Source organism: Cygnus atratus, chromosome 1, assembly GCF_013377495.2.
Source record: "Cygnus atratus isolate AKBS03 ecotype Queensland, Australia chromosome 1, CAtr_DNAZoo_HiC_assembly, whole genome shotgun sequence".
Taxonomy (NCBI): domain Eukaryota; kingdom Metazoa; phylum Chordata; class Aves; order Anseriformes; family Anatidae; genus Cygnus; species Cygnus atratus.
The window spans coordinates 208437485-208458444 of NC_066362.1; the positions used below are offsets into that span (position 1 = coordinate 208437485).

Here is a 20960-nt window from a genome sequence, read left to right on the forward strand (position 1 = left end):
CTTCTTCCACCAATTCTGCCAGAGAGTGCTAGTGGACTGGTTTCATGGTCAGAGTTAGTGGACTGGTTTCTTGGTGCTGCATCCATGGGGATCACTGCCAGACAAAGGAACTGCAGATCCACTCAGACACTGTCCCTCAACCCAGAGCTGTGATCTTCCATGTTTTGTCCTAGGATGATCTTTCATCCATTCCAACAGCCTGTAAACACCCCAAGCATTTATGATAGTGATATACACAAATGGAAGCCCCAATTTGAGGGAGACAATTACAGGAAAATGATCTTCTCTTTCAAGCTACACAATGGGGTCGATCAAGGAATATCTGCAATGCATGTTATGCATGTTATGCAAACTCTAGTTTGTAACTCTAGACAGTGTGTAAACTTGACTTGGACTCCCTTGAATGGGCTGATTGCTCCCTCACCATATGTCACCAGATAGCTAAAGACATCAAACTACACTGGAGCTTCACTTGGCTTGAGCCAAGAGCTTGACGCCACTCTGAATATCTCAGCCATTTTGTTCAGCTGGGAACGCCCCACGAGATGGAGCTCAGTTCCAAAGTTTGAACACGGAGAATTTTCTGAAGGTCATGTTAAGTGAGCCCCCAATACTCTTAGTCCTCCTTAAAAAACAGCTCAACCTTCATCTTCATCTGTGTCTCTAAACTGCCACACACATCTACAGTGTTAGAAACCATGCTGCTTTTGCACCTTGTTTTTATTTCACTGAACCTTACTGTCTTACCAAGTCTAATGTTCCAGCCATTGTCTTGCACTGAATGTAATGTATGTGTACAATATTTTCAATAAAAGACATGTATTCATTGTAAAAGGTCAAAAGATGAGATGAAGTTTTTTGTTTTGTTTTGTTTTTCCTTTTCTTCTTTATTTCTGTTTATATGATGCAGAGATTATAGGTTGGAGTTGCTTACAATCTTCAGGATTTGCTCTACTAGAGCACAGGATTTACTAAATATGCTTCAAGATGGTACCTTGGGGCTCTTGCTGAAAAAGAGGGGTTTCAAAAATGTAATAGGAATGGTTAAACTTCCTGGCATTACGGGTCATATACTACAAACATCCAGCTGAGAGCCACCAGGCACCAAATGTACCCCTCAGAGAGATGGAAAGTGGAGGCCTCTAGGGGCAGGTCACAGATAGGAGGTAACAGTGTCTCCCAGCATTTTTTGCCTCTGCTATGAGATGGGCCTCAGCCAGCAGAACAAAGATTTCACAACCCTCCTGTCTTGCTTCCTCCCACAGACAGAACAGAAATACTCCAAATCTTTCATACCTCCAAAAGATGGAGCTGTATTTTCATTGGTCTTAAGCCATATTGCACCACAGTATGATAAGGACATAAAACTATTAGAGAGTGCCCAAAGGAGGGTTACAAAGATGGGGAAGGGTCTGGAGGGCAAGATGCATGAGGAGGAGATGAAGTCACTTTGTTTGTTCAGCCCAGAGAAGAGGAGGCTGGGGGGAGGCCTCATGGCAGCCTGCAGCTCCCTCACGAGGGGAGCGGAGGGGCAGGCGCTGAGCTCTGCTCTCTGGGGACAGTGACAGGACCCGAGGGGACGGCATGGAGCTGGGACAGGGGAGGGTCAGGCAGAGTGTTAGGGAAAGGTTCTGCACCCAGAGGTGGTCGGGCACTGGGACAGGCTCCCCGGGGATGTGGTCACGGCACCGAGCTGCTGGAGTTCAAGGAGCATTTGGACAATGCTCTCAGACACATGGTCTGATTTTTGGGTAGTCCTCTGGGGACCCAGGAGTTGGATTGAATGATCCTTGTGGGTCCCTTCCAACTCAGGATATTCTATGATTCTATGATATTTTGGGCAGCTTGAAAGAAGAAATGTTCAGTATTCACCTTGGAAGAGTGAAGCAGCAAAGGGTGTAGGGACAGGATTGAACGCTGGAGCTGGGCTGTCTCTGCCTGTTGCTAAGCACTTCATATTTCAGATGAATATTCACATTTCAGGGTTGGTGTCTTTTTCTGTTCTGCTTTACTCATCACTGTACCTAGAAAAAAAAAGAGAAAAGAATAATGAGGGAACCTCTCCGTAAAAAAATGAAAAGGGAGAAGGGAAGATTGCCAAGCGGAGGATTCCCAGGACACTGTTTGCTTTGTGTTGTGCTAGTTATTTTGCTGAGGATTCCTTTGGGATCTTTGCTGAAGATCCCTTTGGGCCCTTGCACAGGGTGAAATATTTTTCAGTAGAACACCGTCATAACCTCTGCCTGGCCAGTAGGCACGGCAGCTCCTGCTTGCAGTGACACTCTTTGCTCAAAGTATATAAGGTCCAGCACCTAAGGCATGGTGCTGGTAGCCAGCTGTTACCAAAGGACTAAGGGAACAAAGAAATCTTTCGGCAGAAAAGCCTAGAAAAGAGCTTTGCTGGGGAGATACTCAGCTCACAGGATCCTTGCACAGTACTGCTCCCAGGCTGAAAACTTCCAGAGAGTTTCTCCCTGGACTAGTGTGTTTCTTGGCTACAACTGTTCTCAGAAGCAGCAAAAGCCCAAGGAATCTGCCATGGCAAGCAAACGTACATTTGGGTGGCACTGGAGAGCCTGAGGAAAACATGTAGGAGATGTATTAGCACAGCTGGAGACAACAGCGGAGTGAATCTTGCAGTGCATTTGGTGCACTTTCATCACTCAGTTCATCAGAGCTTCATCTGTCTCCCTGTTTGCTTCCCAGCTGGTGTAGCTGAAGGGCACCAAGCAGATGTTCAGGATCTGAGAACCTTTATAAGGTACTGTCTTTTAGAAACATATGTTCAAAGATCTTTGTGGCTGCCTCTGGGAATGTGAAAGTTAATTGTGGTTTAACAACTGATGTGAGAAAAAAGATAGATGAGCCACTTAAACCTGCTAATTCCTATTCTGTGATGCCCTGAGCTCTGCACTTTGTTCCATGCTTACAGTACTTGCCAACAGGTCTATTTCCTATGAGGCAGAGGAAGAGCCATGTGAGATATATCACAGGTATGTCTTAATGAGGAGAGGAAGAGGGAGAGGGAGAAGGAGCAGAAGGGTGAGGTGAGAGGAAGAGAGGGGAGAGTGGAAGAGGAAGGTTTAAGAGAAGGAGGGTAAAGAAAGAAGGGAACGAAAGCCATATATAGTTGTGGAGCCTTGCTGCACACCCTGCCATGCTCTAAGCCTTTGTCTACACCATAACTGGAAGAGGAATAAGGACAGTTCTCTGTACTGGAGACATCTCAGACACATCCACATCCGTCCGTTCTCCCTCCCCCAGGCAGGGTGGCTGTACTCCACTACCTGGTGGGCATCAGCCCTGGCCAGTGCTGTCCCCTCACCTGAGCCAGGGCATGGCCTGGGGCAGGGCCAGTAGCCAGCAGTCGGGGCTGTCTCTGGAGTCAAGGAACAGGCTGATGGTGTGGCTGGCAGGGGGATGAGGCTCAAGCCATGTTCTCCTTATCGTAGCACAGGTTGGTCTGACTCCACGCAGAGCGAGCGCCTGCCCAGACCAACTGATTTAGCCAGGACCTGCGTGTATTTGTAAACAGAAAGCAGCTGGGTTACAAGCAGGTACAGCTGCTTACAAGTGATGACAACCAGCTAGAAAAACAAACAAACAAACAAACAAAAAAACATTTCCACAAACTATCAGTTAAGTTGAAATTTTTAAAAAAATTTTTTATTTTTTTTTAATGCTTAATGCTTCTTTTCTCTTTTCCTTCCCAAGTAATATTTTGGCTTGATGTGTACTTTTTGGGGGGAGGGGGGATGATAAGGAAAAACAAATGCAGTCAATATGACTTTCCAGGGTTTTAAAGGAGAAAAAGTTCAGATGAAAAATTCTGATCAGCTCTAGTAACAGGAGAAGACAAGTATCAACAACACTGGGCACTGTATTAAGAATATTGGCCCATTTCCCAGAAGTACTCATCTTTTGAAATCTGCACATACAGATCAAAATCTCTGGGAGACATCATCCCGGAGGTGAAAAGCTCCAAGACACTGAATCAGAGGGTTGGGAGAGAGGTCATGGCACAGCTACCAAAATGCAGCAATTCACAACAAGGAGTTGCAATTACTAATGCTAATTAAAATATAGAAGAGGTAAAAAATCTTTCAAGTCAGGTTTTATACAGTCTGTTAGGGTGCTGGAAGAGGTTCCATATCTCATTACCACATTTTGAGTCTTCAGGGGCATCTGGTACAGTACCTGCAACCATCCAGAGCAGGCTTGACTCAGCCTGGTAACCCTCTGTAGATGGCTCCTCCTGATTAGGTTTTGCACCCAGAGAAGAACCCCTTCCTTTCGCTCAGGAGATCACATTGTACCACAGGAGTGTCATGGGGCTTCAGGCTGCTCTGATGGAGAGCACAAACAGGAAAGTTCATCTCTGAGCTCGTCTTCTTCCTTAATTCCTTTGGCCCTACTGGCAGACATCCCCGCAGATCTTGCAGCACCTATGTTTAGAAAGCAGCATATTTCCTTGAAGTCATCAGGTCAAATCCATCACAAGTGTCCTTACGTGTGGAACCCTTTGGGACAGTTTACACAGACATCATCTGGTGGAAATGAGTGGAGTTCACCTCTGCAGCAAAGTGGTCCCAACTCATTAAGAAAACAGGTCTCATTAAGATAGCCTTTCATGAGTGTTTCTTTTCAGAAAGTTTGAAATCATTGGAGATTTTGAAAAATAAGGAAATGGCTCAAAGGGCTCTTGAGGAGGTATATATTCCCCTCTCACTGCCACATTAGAGGTGGGAGCAGCGGAGAGGATTATTCTGTGGAGAAGACTGTCCCATTGCCTGGGAATGCCAGCTTCATCCCGGGAAGTTGGTCTCAGACAAATTTTGGCTCAGTGGGACAAGTTTGGTCAATGTTTATGAATACTTATTGAGATAAAATAAATAAATAGCAGCAGCTGTGGCTGCTGCTAGTGGTCCTCTGGCTTGGATGGTTCTACCGTCTCCACGTGCCCACTCCTTGCCAAATGCAGTTACTGGGGCTTGCTAGTGGGAGTATCAGCCAGGAAAAATAAATCTGCATTCACTGGTGTTTGTAAAGGTACAGATCCAGTTTTCATCCCTACAAAAAGCAAACTCCTTATGTACCTGGTCTTCATTACACAAGATATTCAAAATTGTTAGTTGCTTCTGAAAACCTCGGTGCATTTATCAATGCCAAAGAACTAATGATGAACTGAAACATCCAGGGATTATTTACTTTGTGTGTGCGTCTCTCCCAGTCACATTCTCTCAAAAGAAATGAATAGGAAGGCAGATTTTTTGCAATGAGATTCATGCTATAATTACACCTCAGTGGCTGGCAGGTAAGTTGGCTCAGATACTTGTTGGCAATTACTGAAGCAGTTTGTTCATTCCACTTGCATCTTAACATAAGTGGTTTGCTGAAAAATTCATTTCTAGAATAGCTTTCAGGCAACTTGATGGTAACAGTCCGCCTACATTGTTTTTAAAATGTGTATAAAAAGCTAGTGTATGAGCTTTATTTGTCATAAATTCAAGATGGAAAAACCCCACATCAGGGAAATAAACTATGATTGCTATTTTAGGGCAAGTGCTTCATCACAGATGTGCAGCAAAAAAAAGATTTTTTTGCAACCAAATGCTACTTTTAAAATCATTTGTATTAATAGCCTGCATTAAAAATATTCTGCATCCATGTTTTACACGGATAGTACATGAAATCCATTATCAGAAAGCTCAGTAATGCTGCAGATGGCAGTTCTGTGAGAGTCAGGCAGGGTCTGTGTCTCTGTCCTAGGTCCTCCGGGGCTGCCCCAGTCAGGCTGTGATGTGCGGCTTTGGGGCTGTAACACCGATGCTGCTTCAGCAATTGGCAATCTCTCTCAACGCTTTTAAACCCTAGTATTTTTTAAAATCTAATCCCTGAGAATAAAAGGGCACCCAAAGCAAATGCTTTTACATATCTTCCCAATCATTCTACTTGTGCCACAGCACTACCGGAAAGTTTACAGATACAGAATAAGGTGAATAATCATCAGATTTTTCTCTCTGCAGTTGTTCTGATATTTCCATCTGTGTTTTCAGACACAAAAGGATGAATCCCCGATGTATGTGCACAAACAAACAAATATGTGCATCTCAGTGTTTCTGCTGCACTACTGAGGACCGTGGGAGGCAGCACAGACAGTTTCACAGAGTACATTTCTGATAGGGCAGAACAGCACATATGGAAAAACTCAAGCAGAACTGACATTTTACAGGAAGCACTAAAAAAGTGTTTTCTTTTTTTTTGATGTTGATTTAAAAAAAAAAAAGAAAAAAGAAAAAAGTTCAGCTGTTGGGTTTATCATTTAAAATGTTGATTTAGAAGTGTTTTGTGTTTAAAAGAATTCAAGCAATTCCTGTTCAGTTTCAAGGGCTGCTCGGTATGCATTGCTGTATATAGCCATACTGGGCTAAAGAAGAAAGAGAGGAGCTCTCCGTACTAGTACGGCAACTATAAGATAGCACTGCATTTCACAGTCACAGCCCCATGGGATTCATGGCCATGGGAAAGGATTTATAATGCTGCTGTTTCTTTTTCCCTTGCAGTGGAGGACGTGCCATGGCATAGCATGACTGCACTTCACACTGTGTGCCATGCCCTTCCCCAACAGCTCTGACCTCAGCCCATCCTCCTTCATCTTGGCCAGCATCCCAGGGCTGGAGGCTGCCCATTTCTGGGTGGCGATCCCTCTGTGCTCCGTGTACATCATGGCTGTAGCAGGCAACTGTGCAGTGCTGTTCATCGTGAAGATGGAGCCCAGCCTGCATGTTCCCATGTATTTCTTCCTCTGCATGCTGGCTGCCATCGACCTGGCCTTGTCCACATCCACAGTGCCACGTGTCCTTGCCTTCTACTGGTTCAACACCAGGGAGATCAGCTTCAGTGCCTGCCTCATCCAGATGTTCTTCATACACACCCTCTCGGCCATTGAGTCCACCATCCTCCTGGCCATGGCTGTGGACCGGTATGTGGCAATCTGCCACCCACTGAGACATGCTGCCATCCTCACCAATGCCACAACAGTGAAAATAGGGCTGGCAGCCATGGCCAGAGGAGTCCTCTTCTTCTTGCCCTTGCCTTTGCTCCTCCTGCCCCTTCCCTTCTGCAGCTCGCGGGTGCTGTCACACTCCTTCTGCCTGCACCAGGATGTGATGAACCTGGCCTGCGCCAACACTACCCCCAATGTGGTGTATGGCCTCACCGCCATCCTGCTGGTTATGGGATTGGATGCCCTCCTCATCTGCCTCTCCTACCTCCTGATCCTCAAGTCTGTCTTGCGGTTGGCTTCATGGAGGGAGAGGCTCAAGGTGTTCAGCACCTGCATTGCCCATATCTGTGTGGTCCTGGCCTTCTACGTGCCACTGATCGGGCTGTCCGTGGTGCACAGGTTTGGGAAGGACCTGGCTCCACTTGTCCATATCATCATGGGGAACATGTACATCCTGGTGCCTGCCATGCTCAACCCCATCATCTATGGGGTGAGGACCAAACAGATACAAAGGAGGATCCTGAATTTAATTCACATCTACAACAATAGAACTGCCTAGTGTCTTCTGCTCAGCTGTCATCTCCTGTTTCCTCACAAAGCTTCAAGTTGTTTTACATTCAGGGTCTTTGGAGCGGGCGCTATCCTCTGTGCAGCACCCAGCACATGGTAGGAGACTCAAAGGTGCTACCACAAGGTAAAAGTTAAATAGCAATTGTAAACTCCTTTCAAGAGTGCTTACCCCACCAAACCTAGAGTGAATCTACTACAATGATCTGAATCCAACCCTGATCCAGGAGGTAATGTAATGGGAAGGAAAAATGGATCAGCAAATTAATAAAAAGTCTTGACGTTGCACTTTGTTCCCTTCTCCCCCACAGCATTTGCGGAGCTGAGTGAATACTACAGGTTTTTTTTGGAATGATTTAATTACTTCATGGTTTGTGCTTGTGACATGTTCACTTTCCAATAATATTTTAGCAAAATTTTTGGCCAAAACTTTGTCTGTAGGAACTACCTTTAAGTAAAATAATTATACTCAATAACATTATAGATGCAGATATACACTTAAGAAGTCCTCCACCTGTGGTCTTGTTCTGACATATTGGGCATCCAGTTAAGGCAGCTCAGCCACCTTGTAGCAGACACTCTGGAAAAAATTCGGGCCCAGAGTTATTGGAAGTGATTTTGAACATAATTTCCATTAATAATTATATTTAAGAAAATGACGGTCTCACAAGAGAAAAAATAACAAGTTCTAAATGTGATATTACCCAGCCTAAGGAAGCACTGTTTCCAAGCTGAAGGTGTTCTGTACTTTTGACATGTACCTTTTGACTCCATGCATACATATTTCATTTTTTTTCTTATATTTCCAAGATATTCCACATGAAATTAGGATACCTCACCGCCCTTTCTCCCTTTATTCTTATGACTTTTCTACCAGTGGGACACTACTACAAAAATCTCTTAATGCTATGGAAGCCAACAAGTCTTAGGGCCAATGAAAATAGGCCCTAAGGTGTGAAAGATAGCCTAGATGATTCTGTGATTCAAAATGCATTTGTTTTGACAGGCCTTCACCAACCCATGGGCTCATATGTCAAAAAGTAACATTCCAACAATGTTTTTCTGGGGAATGAAAAAGGAAAAAACATTATATCTAACATTTTTCAGTGACACCATTTCATATTTTGCAAAAAGGTTAAAGATCCTGGGAAGGGATGTTAGAATCGTAGAATCATTTAGGTTGGAAAATTTTTTTAAGACCATCAAGTCCAACCGTTAACCCAGCCCTGCCAAGTCTGCCACTAAACCATATCCCTAAGCACCACATCTATGTGTCTTTTGGAGACCTCCAGGGATGGTGACTCAATCACTTCCCTGGGCAGCTGGTTCCAATGCCTCACAACCCTTTCAGTGAAGAAATTTTTCCTAATATACAACCTAAACCTCCCCTGGTGCAACTTGAGGCCATTTCCTCTTGTCCTATCACTTGTTGCTTGGGAGAAGAGACTGATCCTGACCCCGTCACAACCTCCTTTGAGGTAGTTGTAGAGAGTGATAAGGTCACCCCTGAGCCTCTCTAGGCTAAATAACCCTGGTTCCCTCAACCATTCCTCATAAGACTTGTTCTCTAGACCCTTCACCAGCTTTGTTGCCCTAGATATGTTGTGTAATAGGATTATGTTTTATAATAGGATTATGCTGTATATATGTTATGTAATAGGATTTTACAATGAAACATACAGATTTAAAGGTGTTTTCATCTCTTTTTTTCCTAATCCATTGAAAATGTTTATGCTCTTTGTCTTCCCTTCTTTCTATTTATGAAGCTGAAAAAAATAGGAAAAAAAAACCAACAAAACAACAACAAACAAGCAATCTCTTCTTTTTCCTCTTGGTTTCAGCTCTTGTCTTGTTACTGACTATCGTAAACTGTGTTCTTCATCCTTGAGGCAGCAGTGGAGTCTACCTCCTTGGAGAGCTTCAAAAGCCATCTGGGATGCATTGCCATGGGCAGGGACGTGTTTGCTGCTCCCACACACCGACTCCGCAGCAGCCCCTGGAATTCCTCCAGTGAGAGGGCTGTGTGATCTCTAGTTTGAACACATTGGCTGTCAGTACACAAGTGAGTTACAGAGAGCAAGTCATTTGTGCACAAAACCCTGCATGTGAAGATGACCAGAGCAGCACTGGGTACTTTTAAGAATGCTGATCTACACTCCATCAGGAGGCCCAGGTGCTCTTGAACGCAGATGTCTCTATCAGTAGAAGATTATCACAGAATCACAGGGTAACTCAGGTTGGAAGGGACCTTGGGATATCTCTAATCCAAACTGCTGCTCAAAGCAGGGGCAGCTCTGGGGTCAGGCAAGGTAGGACAGGGCTTTATCCAGCTGGCTATTGAAAGCTTCCAAGGATGGATGTTGCACAACCACTCTGGACCTCTATTACAGTGCTTGACTGTCCTTACTGTGGAGAAGTTTCTCTTTATATCCAATCTGACCCTCTCTTGTTTCAACTTATGCTTGTTGTTCTCCCATCCTTTTGCCATGCCACATTGTGAGGAGCCTGGATCCATCTTTCTGACAACCTCTTCATGGGTAGAGGAAGGCTGCTCTTCTGCTCTTGGGTTGTGCCTAAGCCTTTTTTTCTCCAAACTGAACAACCACATTTTCCCAAGCCTCTCCTCATGGAGCATTTCTCCAGCCTCAGCCATCCTGGCAGCCATCAGATGAACACGGTCCTCTTTGTCAAAGTTCTTGCTTTTATGTTGGGGCCCAAAACTAGATGCATTATCTACATATGGCTTAGCAAGTGCTGAGTAGATGAGTGGGTAAACCCTCGAGGGCATGGCATATCACTCTCTGGAATGGTCAGCCCAGAGTCCAAAACAATGAACACTGGAAGAGACTACTAGTGAAGGAGAAAAGAGCAAAACAAAAATTACAGAGCATGTTGTGGTGGTTTTACCTTGCTAGGCAGCTGAACTCCACCACAACCGCTCTCTCACTCCCCCTCCTCAGAAGAGGGGAAGAAGAAAAGGAAAGAAACAACTCATGGGTTGAGATAAGGATACTTTAATTAAAGGAAAAAATAATTATTAAGGAAAAATTATTATTAATTAAATAATGTAATTAAAGGGAAAAAATGGACAGGGGAAAAGGGGAAAAAACAACAAGCAAAGGCTGTGTGGAAGTGCAGAGGAAGGAAATTCTTCTCTACTTCCCACAAATGAGTGATGCTTGACCACATCCTTGCAGCAGGGCCTCAACGCATGCAGCCGGTGTTCGGGAGGACAGACGTTTTCACAATGAGAGCCCACCCCTCCCCTCTTCTTCCTTTTTCCACCTTTTGTTGCTGAGTGTGACACCACACGGCATGGAATATCCCTTTGGTGGGTTTAGGTCAGCCGCCTGGTGACGTCCCCTCCCCACCCCTCGCCCACCCCCAGCCTGCTGGCTCTGGGGGTTGGAGGAGTCCCAGTGCGGTGGCAGCACTGCTCAGCAGCAGGCACAGCACCGGTGTGGTACCAGGGCTGTTCTAGCTACACGTGCAGAGCACAGCGCTGCATGGGCTGCTGCAGGGAACGTAACTCCGTCCCAGCCAGACCCAGCACACATGTAAATCTATACCAATTCCCAAAATGCAGTGGAAGTATGCTTGATAGTCAAGGAAAAATTCAAGAGCTCTCCTGCCTCGCTACTGCCAGGAGTAGGTGTGCAGATGTGGCTGCAGTTCTTGCCTGGCGCAGCAGGACAGGGAGCCCTGCACACTTGAGAGCTTTATCATTGTGTTGCCTGTGGTGTGTGGCAGGGGTTTATAACTGTGGTACCTGGTACATTTACCAGCACCTGTTCAGATTACACATGGGAAGTTTGTGGTGTTGTGCTTTGGGGGATATTAAATCCAGGAGTATCCAGGAGAGACCTTCATGCCTACCTGTCCAGCACAGTTCTGTGTGTTGCACCAAGGGGGTCATCCATCTTATCCCTAACATCTACATTTGCTAAAAGAGGTGTCTTACCAAAAACACATGCTGTTTTGCTTTAGGGCCTTCAACTGACGGATAATACACTGCTGTCTGGTGCAGTTTCTTCCAATTGCCAGCTAACACTGAAGTAAAATGGGCATCCTTTTTGCAGTCTGCATTTCTGTAGCTTCAGGCTCCATGAAAAACATCTTGTTGTAACCTTTCCTGATAAATTAAAACACATTTTATTTCAAAATAAATACTTCCATTTAAGCAAGTTACAAGTAGTTGCCATCTGGGACTTAAAGGCAATTTTGACCCCTGCCACTTTCACCATATTTTGTTTTATTAGGTCTTAGAAGGCTTAGAAGGGCAACAAATTTTCATAAAAATGAAAACAATCTGTACCTGCCTAATATGATTTAGGAAGTGTGAATGAGTTTTTCAGACACACTATGGATCTAAAGTCTTTTCAGATAGCTGTGGCATTGAGAAATGGCTCCTGCTCATTCCCCATATGTTCCTTATTTTGTTTCCTTTTGTGTTGAGAGAAAAATTAATAAAGAAAAATGAATGAACCATCCTGAAAATGCTGTATTTTATTTCCTAGCCATCCATTTCTCAGAAAGACTTTTAACAGAGCCTCAGAGCAGGGAAGCATGATTAATTTCTGCTGGGTACAGATGAAAACTATGTAGGGTTCTCACTTTCCATCTTGTTTTTCAAACTGCAGGCACAGTGTTGCTTTCCTGGGAAAGAGAGAGGATATGACTTCTTCCTTAACATGTGTTTTTGTGATGACACTGACAACCATTTTCCAGCTGAATCATCCTTTGTCAACACTGCCCTGAAACATTAGAAGAACCCAGCCAGAGCACGAGGTGTCGGAACCCGGGTCTCCTCCACAAGCAGGGCCAAGAGCCAGAGGTGGTGATGGACCGGCTTGGCTGGGCTTTCTGCTGGCCCTAGCTGGCTCCTGGAGGGAGAGGAAAGCACCCAATCTAGTTGTTTCACCATTCTTCAGCTATGCAATGGGGATGATGGCACTGACTTCCCTATCTAAGCCTGTATTAGAGTTATGGATGAAATGTAATACAGAAAGGATAGACTGCTGTTCTTTTGAAAATATTTCATAATTCCTGCAGATGCAATTTTAATTACAACCCCAGTTCTGTGGTTTAACCTTGAATTACACCAGCACTCCTGAGTCTCCTCCAAATAAACCCATTGTAAGAAAACAGATGTAAAACTGGGCAAAACGTAGCTGTGTCTGTGAGGTAATTAGCATTGAGGGGGTTAAAAACTGCCTTTTTCTTTCTCTCTCTAACTACATGTTAATTAGCAGGGGAAATGCCGAGCTGCCTACTAGGACTTGTCTGACAGACAAATAAATATCTCCTGGTTTCTGCAGTGCAGAGTGCCTGCATGAAGACCTGCAGAAGGCAGGTAAGTCTTTAGGGTTTGGGCAGAAATGTGTTGCTCTGCAATAAGGCTTTTTATGCCTCCACTCATCATGGGCATCCTTTGCCTTCCCTTCTTTCTGCCGCCCGCAGCTCTCCAGCACAAGTGGTCTTGACCCCAGGAAGATTTCTGAAGAGCCTTACCACATCAGGAACATTGGCCTATTCTGTGCCACAAGGGCTTTTCAAGGAATCCTTTTCCCCAGGTATTAGGAAAAACCCATGAGCTGAGCAACATTCAGGGGCTGAGTGAGCTGCAGCCTTTGCAGGAGAGGAATAGACATTGCTGGAGCACTGCATTTGTAGGGGGATTCACCTACTGTGAATTTACTGTGGCACTGGCTCAGGATTTTGATCTGAAATCAGCTGTCTCACCCATGGCAACCACAGTGCCTCTGCTTACACAAGCAGGCAGGGTGGTGCAAAACAAAGTTTCTGTAGAGACGTAGGGCTGGTGACAATAATAACTTCATATTTCCACTGTGCACATTTCAAGGTTTACTTGAAACTAGCTCTTATCTGGTCTCCTGGTCTGAGCAGCCTTTGGAGATGGGGGAGTATCAGGTGAGCACTCTTCCAGCCCAGTTTGATCCAGGAAGAATCCCCAAGCCCACTTCATGAAGTGGGACAGAGAATTTAAGTGGAAACTGGCAGGATACTTGTTTCAAATTGCTCTCCTGAGCCAGTGCAAGCAGCTGTCATAGGGCTGGCTCTCTAGTGCTTCTAGATCATATCTCACTGCAGTCTGTATTTTGTACCAACCAGATCAGCTTGAGGGTGTTTGATGCTTTTTTACAGAATGTAAGAACCCTCACTGTAGGCAAGAGACAAGAGGGGTTTCATGTCATCCCTGAACTTTACCACCTCTTCCCATCCTCCTACTTTCCTCCTGGCTGGCATTCCTGGGCTGGAGAAGGAGCAGTTCTGGATTGCCTTCCCCTTCTGCATCATGTATACCATTGCTGTGCTGGGGAACATCACCCTTCTCATCATTATAAAGACAGAGCCAAGCCTGCATGAGCCCATGTACCTCTTCCTGGCCATGCTGGCCTTCACTGACCTGGTCCTCTCTACATCCACGCTTCCCAAAATGCTTGGCATCTTCTGGCTTGGCTCCAGAGAGATTGGGTTTCTCTCCTGTCTTGCTCAGTTGTTTTTCATCCACACCTTCTCGTCGGTGGAGTCAGGCGTGTTCATGGCCATGGCCTTGGATCGCTATTTCGCCATTTGCTACCCCCTGCGGCACTCCAGCATCCTCTCCATGCCAGTGGTGGTGGCCCTTGGGATCCTGGTGCTGGTGCGTGGGGTTCTTCTGGTGAGTCCCTTCTGCTTCCTGCTCCACAGGATGTCCTTCTGCCAGCATCATGTTATCTCCCATTCCTACTGCGAGCATATGGCCGTGGTGAAGCTGGCATGCGGGGACACCAGAGTCAATGTCATTTATGGCCTCTTTGTGGCTTTTGTAGTGACAGGATTTGATATAGTCCTGATCTTTGTGTCCTACACGATGATCCTGCGGGTGGTAATGAGACTGTCATCCACAGACACACAGCTCAAGGCCTTTAGCACTTGTGCATCCCATGCCTGTGTCATCCTTGCATTTTATGTCCCTGCCCTCTTCACGTTCCTCACCCACCGGTTTGGGCAGAGCATCCCTCCCCATGTCCATATAATGGTGGCCAATCTCTACCTGCTGGTGCCCCCCATGTTAAACCCCATCATTTACGGTGTGCGAACCAAGCAGCTCTGTGACAAGATGGTCCTCCTCTTCCAGCAGAAGGGAGTCTGACCCGTATCTACGGGCTGGAAGCTGTGCTCATAATTTACTGATGACCCTGGTAAATTTAGCAAGTTAATGTTGTGACTCTTTGTTCACAAAGAAACCTTCCTCGATGACAGAGTGCATTCTTAAAGAAATCACTAGGTTATCACCGCAGTTAACATTCTGGAGGAGGTTTCACTCACTGAGCAATGAAACTTGGCATAAAGGCATTCAGTCTGGCTTTTACCCTGCTGGGAGATGGAGAGTTCACCCCTCCCAGAAGTCATACTCCTTGCTGTTAAAACTCTTTCTCTGTTAAGGAAAAAAGTCTTCTCACAATTAAAATACTTCCAGTCTGACTGCTAGCCTGAGTATCACCAAAAGACCTTCCTGCAGCAGTTCTCATTATAGGAAGAGTATTCCCTGGACTGTGTGATGGGAATGTGCTCAGATGGGAATGATGACTGTTCTTGCAGAAGGAAATGGGTAGAATTTAATTTTAGGCACTATCCCCCCCCCCCTTTTTTAAAAAAAAATAAAAAAAATAAAAATAATGCTATACTAGCAAATTCCAAAAGTCCTATGTAAACATAAACCCTTTAAAAAATATCAAAATTTCTCACTGATGCAATTATTTGGAGTGACTTTTCGCAGGGAGATCATTGCTAACAGGATTGCAAAATACCGAGTCAAGCATCCCAGTAGGCAGGTTAGCATGCTTTACAAAATCACTGCTCTACAGATGAGAAAGGTATGAAGCAGAATGCAGCAAAGGTCAGAAGGGGACCTAAATTCAAGTCACATGTTACAGACATTTGGTCTATGTTTAGTGCAAACTGAACAGCACTGTCGGATAGAAAGGAGATCTCTGACCTGGCCTGGCATTTCTTGGGGCTCTCTACCATCCTCGGCAGTCCTGACTGTCGTGGCTGCCCCCTGCCATAGTCCCTGTTATCTCTCTGTGAGCTGGTACCAGTGGAGAGGCAGGAGGAGGGGCCTTAGGAAGGGAAAATACATTTATGCCGAAGTGAAGTAGATGTTAGGCTGCAGACAAGATGGGAAAGAAATATTGTCAACTCCATTTCAGTAAAATACTTAAATTACAACTCAGTTCATTCTTTTCCTTCAGACAGAGCAGAAGCAGTGTTTCACAGACCAGAGGCAACAGGCAGGGCAAGGCAGTGGAGCAGAGACACGACTGCAGTTTGTCTATGAGCCAGTCTCAGAGCACTCGTGATAAAGCAGGGCTGCACCATTTCTGGTGGATTGATCCCCACCTGCAAGAGGCAGAACCCCCATTTTTCTGCAGGACACACAAAAAATGTGATTATTTTCATTTTCATGCCCTTATCTCTGATCAATGTCCATCCAGTTCACTGCATTGTCTCCTCTGGTGGCAGTGGGAGAGGTGTGAAATGACAGCAGGGAACTTTGTTGATCAGACGTGTAAAGGTGGCTGGCCGACTTATCTAGCTCCTTGCAACCTATGAGATACATGCACACAAGCCATCACCATCACATAATATCAGATAGCACCAACAGCTTAGGCTACGACTCTAGGATTCCTTCTCTGTAAATAAACAGAGCTGGCAGAGAAATCTGGATCACTGTGCAGTAGGGCTGGGGTGGTCACTGAGGCGAGAGGGGAGAGGAGTGCCCTGCCATCAACGCTAGCTCTTCCTGCAGGCTGTCTGGAGAGAGTGGTGGGAAAGATCACAGATGTGGAGGTCTGTACCAAAACCGGGGACCCAATCACACTTTCATGGGACAGCATGGCTTTGGGGTGGTGCTTTGAAACCCAAAGGTGAAAAATGGTCCCACTATTGAAGAAGGCCAAACCTGAACATGTGGGTTGGCAGCTCGGTGCTTTCAGGAGGCTGATCTCCTGTCAATGGTGCCTGAGGTCACAGCTGCCCGTAGAGGGAGGTTTTCCCACCTTCACTCTCTCCTCTTGTTTTCACATTTCCCTGCTCCCCCAGAGGGGATTCCAGGACCATTTCCTCCTGTCTCCTGAACACCACATTCAAGTCCTGCTTTAATTGCATACCTAGTTTCTAGTCCTATTTAGCTGCTGGTGTTAACCCAAGGCAGTTCCGCGGTAGCCTCTGACCTGACACTGGTTTTCACTGTTACCAGCATGTTTGCATCATTTCCTGTGAGACAGTGGATCAGAAAACCAATCAATCAACAAACAAACAAAAAAACAGATGTGCCCAGTGAGTTTGTGAGAGTCCCATGGGATTTGGGGAAGCAGCAATATAAATACACATTCACTGGAGGCCTGGAGGCAAGATGCTCAGACAGGTCACATTTAGGGATTGCTCCATATTTTAAAAAGTTATCTGCTCTTTCTGGGCTGCTTTTCCTATGTCATCTGTTAGATAATTTCTCATAACTTTGTTAGTGTTGCTGTAGTATAAGTGTTGAAGTGAATATTGCCTTCAATGGGAGGATGCACATGTAATGAAGAACTGTTTACCCCCAGACCCTTTCCTTGTCAGAGGGCAGTAAGCACCATTTGTCTGACTGGGGAGACATCGGGGTAAGGTGAACAGCCTTCTGGCAGTGCCTGTCCCTCCAGTGGCTGTGGGGTCCCAACAACAAGCTGAGATGCTGAGAGCTGCACTGCAGGCACCTGTGCGCAGGTGAGGGAAAAGTGACCTGTAGGAAAGAACAATCCTTGCCTGTGTTACAGCTTGGCAAGTGGCCATGTGGGACTGAAATCTTCTTTTCCTGGAACCCAGAAATGTTTCCTGTGCACCACAGGGCTACAGGCTTGTGGTTTGGTCATTGTTTACTTCATTTATACCAGAAAATAGCATTTGCACTTCTACATGTGAGAACACCCAAGTCCAAAACCTTTTGCTCTCAGGCTAGCAGATGTTCACAGCTGGTGAATGCCTGTTGCCTGGATCCTGCCAAACGTTGCAACACTATCTGGTGCAAAGGCACGCATATCGAGTCTTTGCTGCCAAATTTACTTTTAGGGAAGGGAAGGATCACCAAGTCTGCATATTTGTTCATGGAAGGAAGGAAAGGAAAGGAAAGGAAAGGAAAGGAAAGGAAAGGAAAGGAAAGGAAAGGAAAGGAAAGGAAAGGAAAGGAAAGGAAAGGAAAGACAAATGATGCTTACTGCCCTCTGTTGTTCTGGTCGCAAGTGCTGGATCACTCAAGTTGTGCCAGGGAGGTTCAGACTGGAAATGAGGAGACATTTCTTCTCAGCAAGAGCGGTCAGGCATTGGGACGGGTTGCCCAGGGAGGTGGTGGAGTCACCGTCCCTGGGGGTGTTCAAGGAAAGATTGGACGTGGTGCTTAGGGACATGGCTTAGTGGGTGACATTGGTGGTAGGGGGGGTGGTTGGACCAGATGATATTGGAGGTCTTTTCTAGCATTAATGGTCCCGTGATTCTGTATGCACCCAACTTCATTCAGCTGTCCTATGACGATGTCAAGGTGAGTAGCATGTATGGTTTATTTGTCCTCCTGGCCACCTGTGGGCTAGACTTGCAGTCTATCATGCTGTCCCACATCATGATCATTAAGACTACAGTGAGTATTGCATCAAAGAAAGAGAATGTCAAGGCCCTGAACACCTATGTCTCTCATATCTGGGCTGTTTTGATTTATTATATCCTGATGATTTACTTGTCTACTGTGTACAGGTTTGGGAAACACGTCTCTCCTCTGGTTCATGTCTTCATGGCCAATATCCACTCCTTGTAGTACTCTTGTACTTCCTGTACTAGATCTCATTATTTACAGTGTAAAGACTAAACTGTTTCTCAGAGATAAACACAAATTTCTCGCTACAAGAAGTCACTGATGTCATACAGAGAAGACACAAGGTTTTGCACATGTTATAGCACCTGGTGAATAATAGTTTAAGTACTGTCTACTCCATTGTATGGGGTCTGGCTGGGACGGAGTTACGTTCCCTGCAGCAGCCCATGCAGCGCTGTGCTCTGCACGTGTAGCTAGAACAGCCCTGGTACCACACCGGTGCTGTGCCTGCTGCTGAGCAGTGCTGCCACCGCACCGGGACTCCTCCAACCCCCAGAGCCAGCAGGCTGGGGGTGGGCGAGGGGTGGGGAGGGGACGTCACCAGGCGGCTGACCTAAACCCACCAAAGGGATATTCCATGCCGTGTGGTGTCACACTCAGCAACAAAAGGTGGGAAAAGGAAGAAGAGGGGAGGGGTGGGCTCTCATTGTGAAAACGTCTGTCCTCCCGAACACCGGCTGCGTGCGTTGAGGCCCTGCTGCAAGGATGTGGTCAAGCATCGCTCGGTGGGGGGAAGGAGAGAGGAACTTCTTACCTCTGCACTTCCGTACGGCCTTTGCTTAATTTTTTCCCCCTTTTCTCCTTTCCCTTTTTCCTTTAGTATTATTATTTAATTAATAATAATTTTTCCTTAATAATTATTTTTTCCTTTAATTAAATTATCCTTATCTCAACCCATGAGTTGTTTCTTTCCTTTTCTTCTTCCCCTCCTCTTCTGAGGAGGGGGAGTGAGAGAGTAGTTGTGGTGGAGCCCAGCTGCCTAGCAAGGCAAAACCACCACATCCATCCTATCACCTGTTTGTTGAGAATCATGAACCTTTAAACTCTTTATGTAGCTGGTGAGGTACACCCTGTTTGTAGGCCCACACCACTCTCCTTGCTGCATAGAGGAGTGTTGCTGTAGCTACAGCCTTCTATACATTTATCCCATTCCTGGTCGACAATGAAGGAGCTGTGACTGCCTGAGGATCCTAAGCTAATGGGACTTCCCTTTAGACAAGCAGGACATAGCAAGGGAGGTGTGGGGGTGAGGGTTTCTCGTGTTCTCTGTGACACTGGGTCGGCTGCAGCTGTCCTGAAGCATATGCGGGTAACTTCTAATGCTTCCCAGGCGTGCTCAGCCATCTCTGTGTGCACTAGAGAATAGATCTACATGTGTGCAATAGTGGTTTATCTGAGATTTTTACACCTGTAAATGGCACCTGTGCAATATCACTGCTGCAGCACTGGGCTCATGGTACCATTGCATTGTAATGGGAGCAGAATTAGACACCAAAAGTATGGGGACCACTGCACTGCAGCTGCATCATCCCATCTGCATTACTGCAACAGGAGAGCCAGCTCCAACAAGTCTCCTGAAACTGTTATACAGGAGGGAAACTAATCAAGACAAGCCTGGTCAGTAACTCAGATCACCCTAAGACAGACAGTTGGGGTGGGTTTCACCCCAGAAGATCCTACCTGCTCCCCGTACCTCCCTCTGCTTGATTTGAATGGGATTGCTGTGGTGTATGGTTAGAGAGCGGGGAGGCAAAGCAGTGCCATGTGTTTAGGACACAACAGAATGCCCGTGGCAGTGCTGGTTGCAGTCCTGCTGTGCACAGGGCCCATCATCAAAAGCAGGATGCTTCCTCACTGGGGCTGGAGCATCCGCTGGCCCAGGCAGGGCTAAGAAGGGCCAAGAAAATTCCTGGCTTCTTTTTTTCCCTTCCATAAACCTGTCATTACTGAGAACAATACAGGAACACTGGTATTTACTGAAGCATAAATGGGGACATGAAAATCACAGGAAAATAACAAAGCATACTCTATGTATTCCAAGTTGGACTGAGAACCGAGCGGCCATTGGTGCTTTACAGGTTACCTGACGAGGTTTTGCTGCTGTGACCCTAACAGCACAAAGCCTGCTTCCGCAGGCTGAGCCCCCCTCCTCAGTTGGGGCAGGGTAGAGCATTGGGTTTAACAAGGTCACATGGATTCCTCATCTCTTGTGGCTGACCCAGAGAAAAATAACTTACCACACAGAGGTGATACCAAGTCTCCCACTGTGCCAGGGCTGTGGTACACTCAAAAGCCTGTCACAGTAAAAGGAAGCACACCTACGTGGAGCCCCAAATTTATTGCTATTGCAGTGAAAGTCTAAACAATATTATAAAAATACAGAACACTGAATCACTACAGTGGCTGACCTTGTGTCATTTGCAAGCTTTGAGCATTCACTGTGCACTCCCTTGTCCAGGATGATGAAAATGTAGAATAAAATGAGCCCTAGGAGATATCCTTTGGGGAAGCTGGTCTGAAAATAATGAACCTTTAATTTATCAACTTCCCACAGAGGAGAGTTTCTTCCCTGGAAGAGGGTTTCTTCCACTTCCCTTCCAAAGTAATTTTTTTTAGTCAAAGTTTTTGGGGACATCCAGGTGCATTATGTCCACGAGATCCCTCCAGTTGGAGCAACCCTCACAGAAGCCTAGATGC

At 45.9% G+C, this 20960-nt stretch overlaps 2 protein-coding genes across 2 annotated transcripts; both read left to right on the plus strand.

Annotated features, from left to right (window-relative positions):
- Positions 1–6611: 6611 nt before the first annotated feature.
- On the plus strand, positions 6612–7565 carry LOC118259757 (olfactory receptor 51E2-like). Its single transcript, XM_035569505.1, has one exon. It carries the CDS (start codon positions 6612–6614, stop codon positions 7563–7565), a length of 954 nt encoding a protein of 317 aa, XP_035425398.1.
- A 6216-nt stretch (positions 7566–13781) lies between these two features.
- LOC118259758 (olfactory receptor 52R1-like) lies at positions 13782–14729 on the plus strand. Its single transcript, XM_035569506.1, has one exon. It carries the CDS (start codon positions 13782–13784, stop codon positions 14727–14729), a length of 948 nt encoding a protein of 315 aa, XP_035425399.1.
- Positions 14730–20960: the final 6231 nt, after the last annotated feature.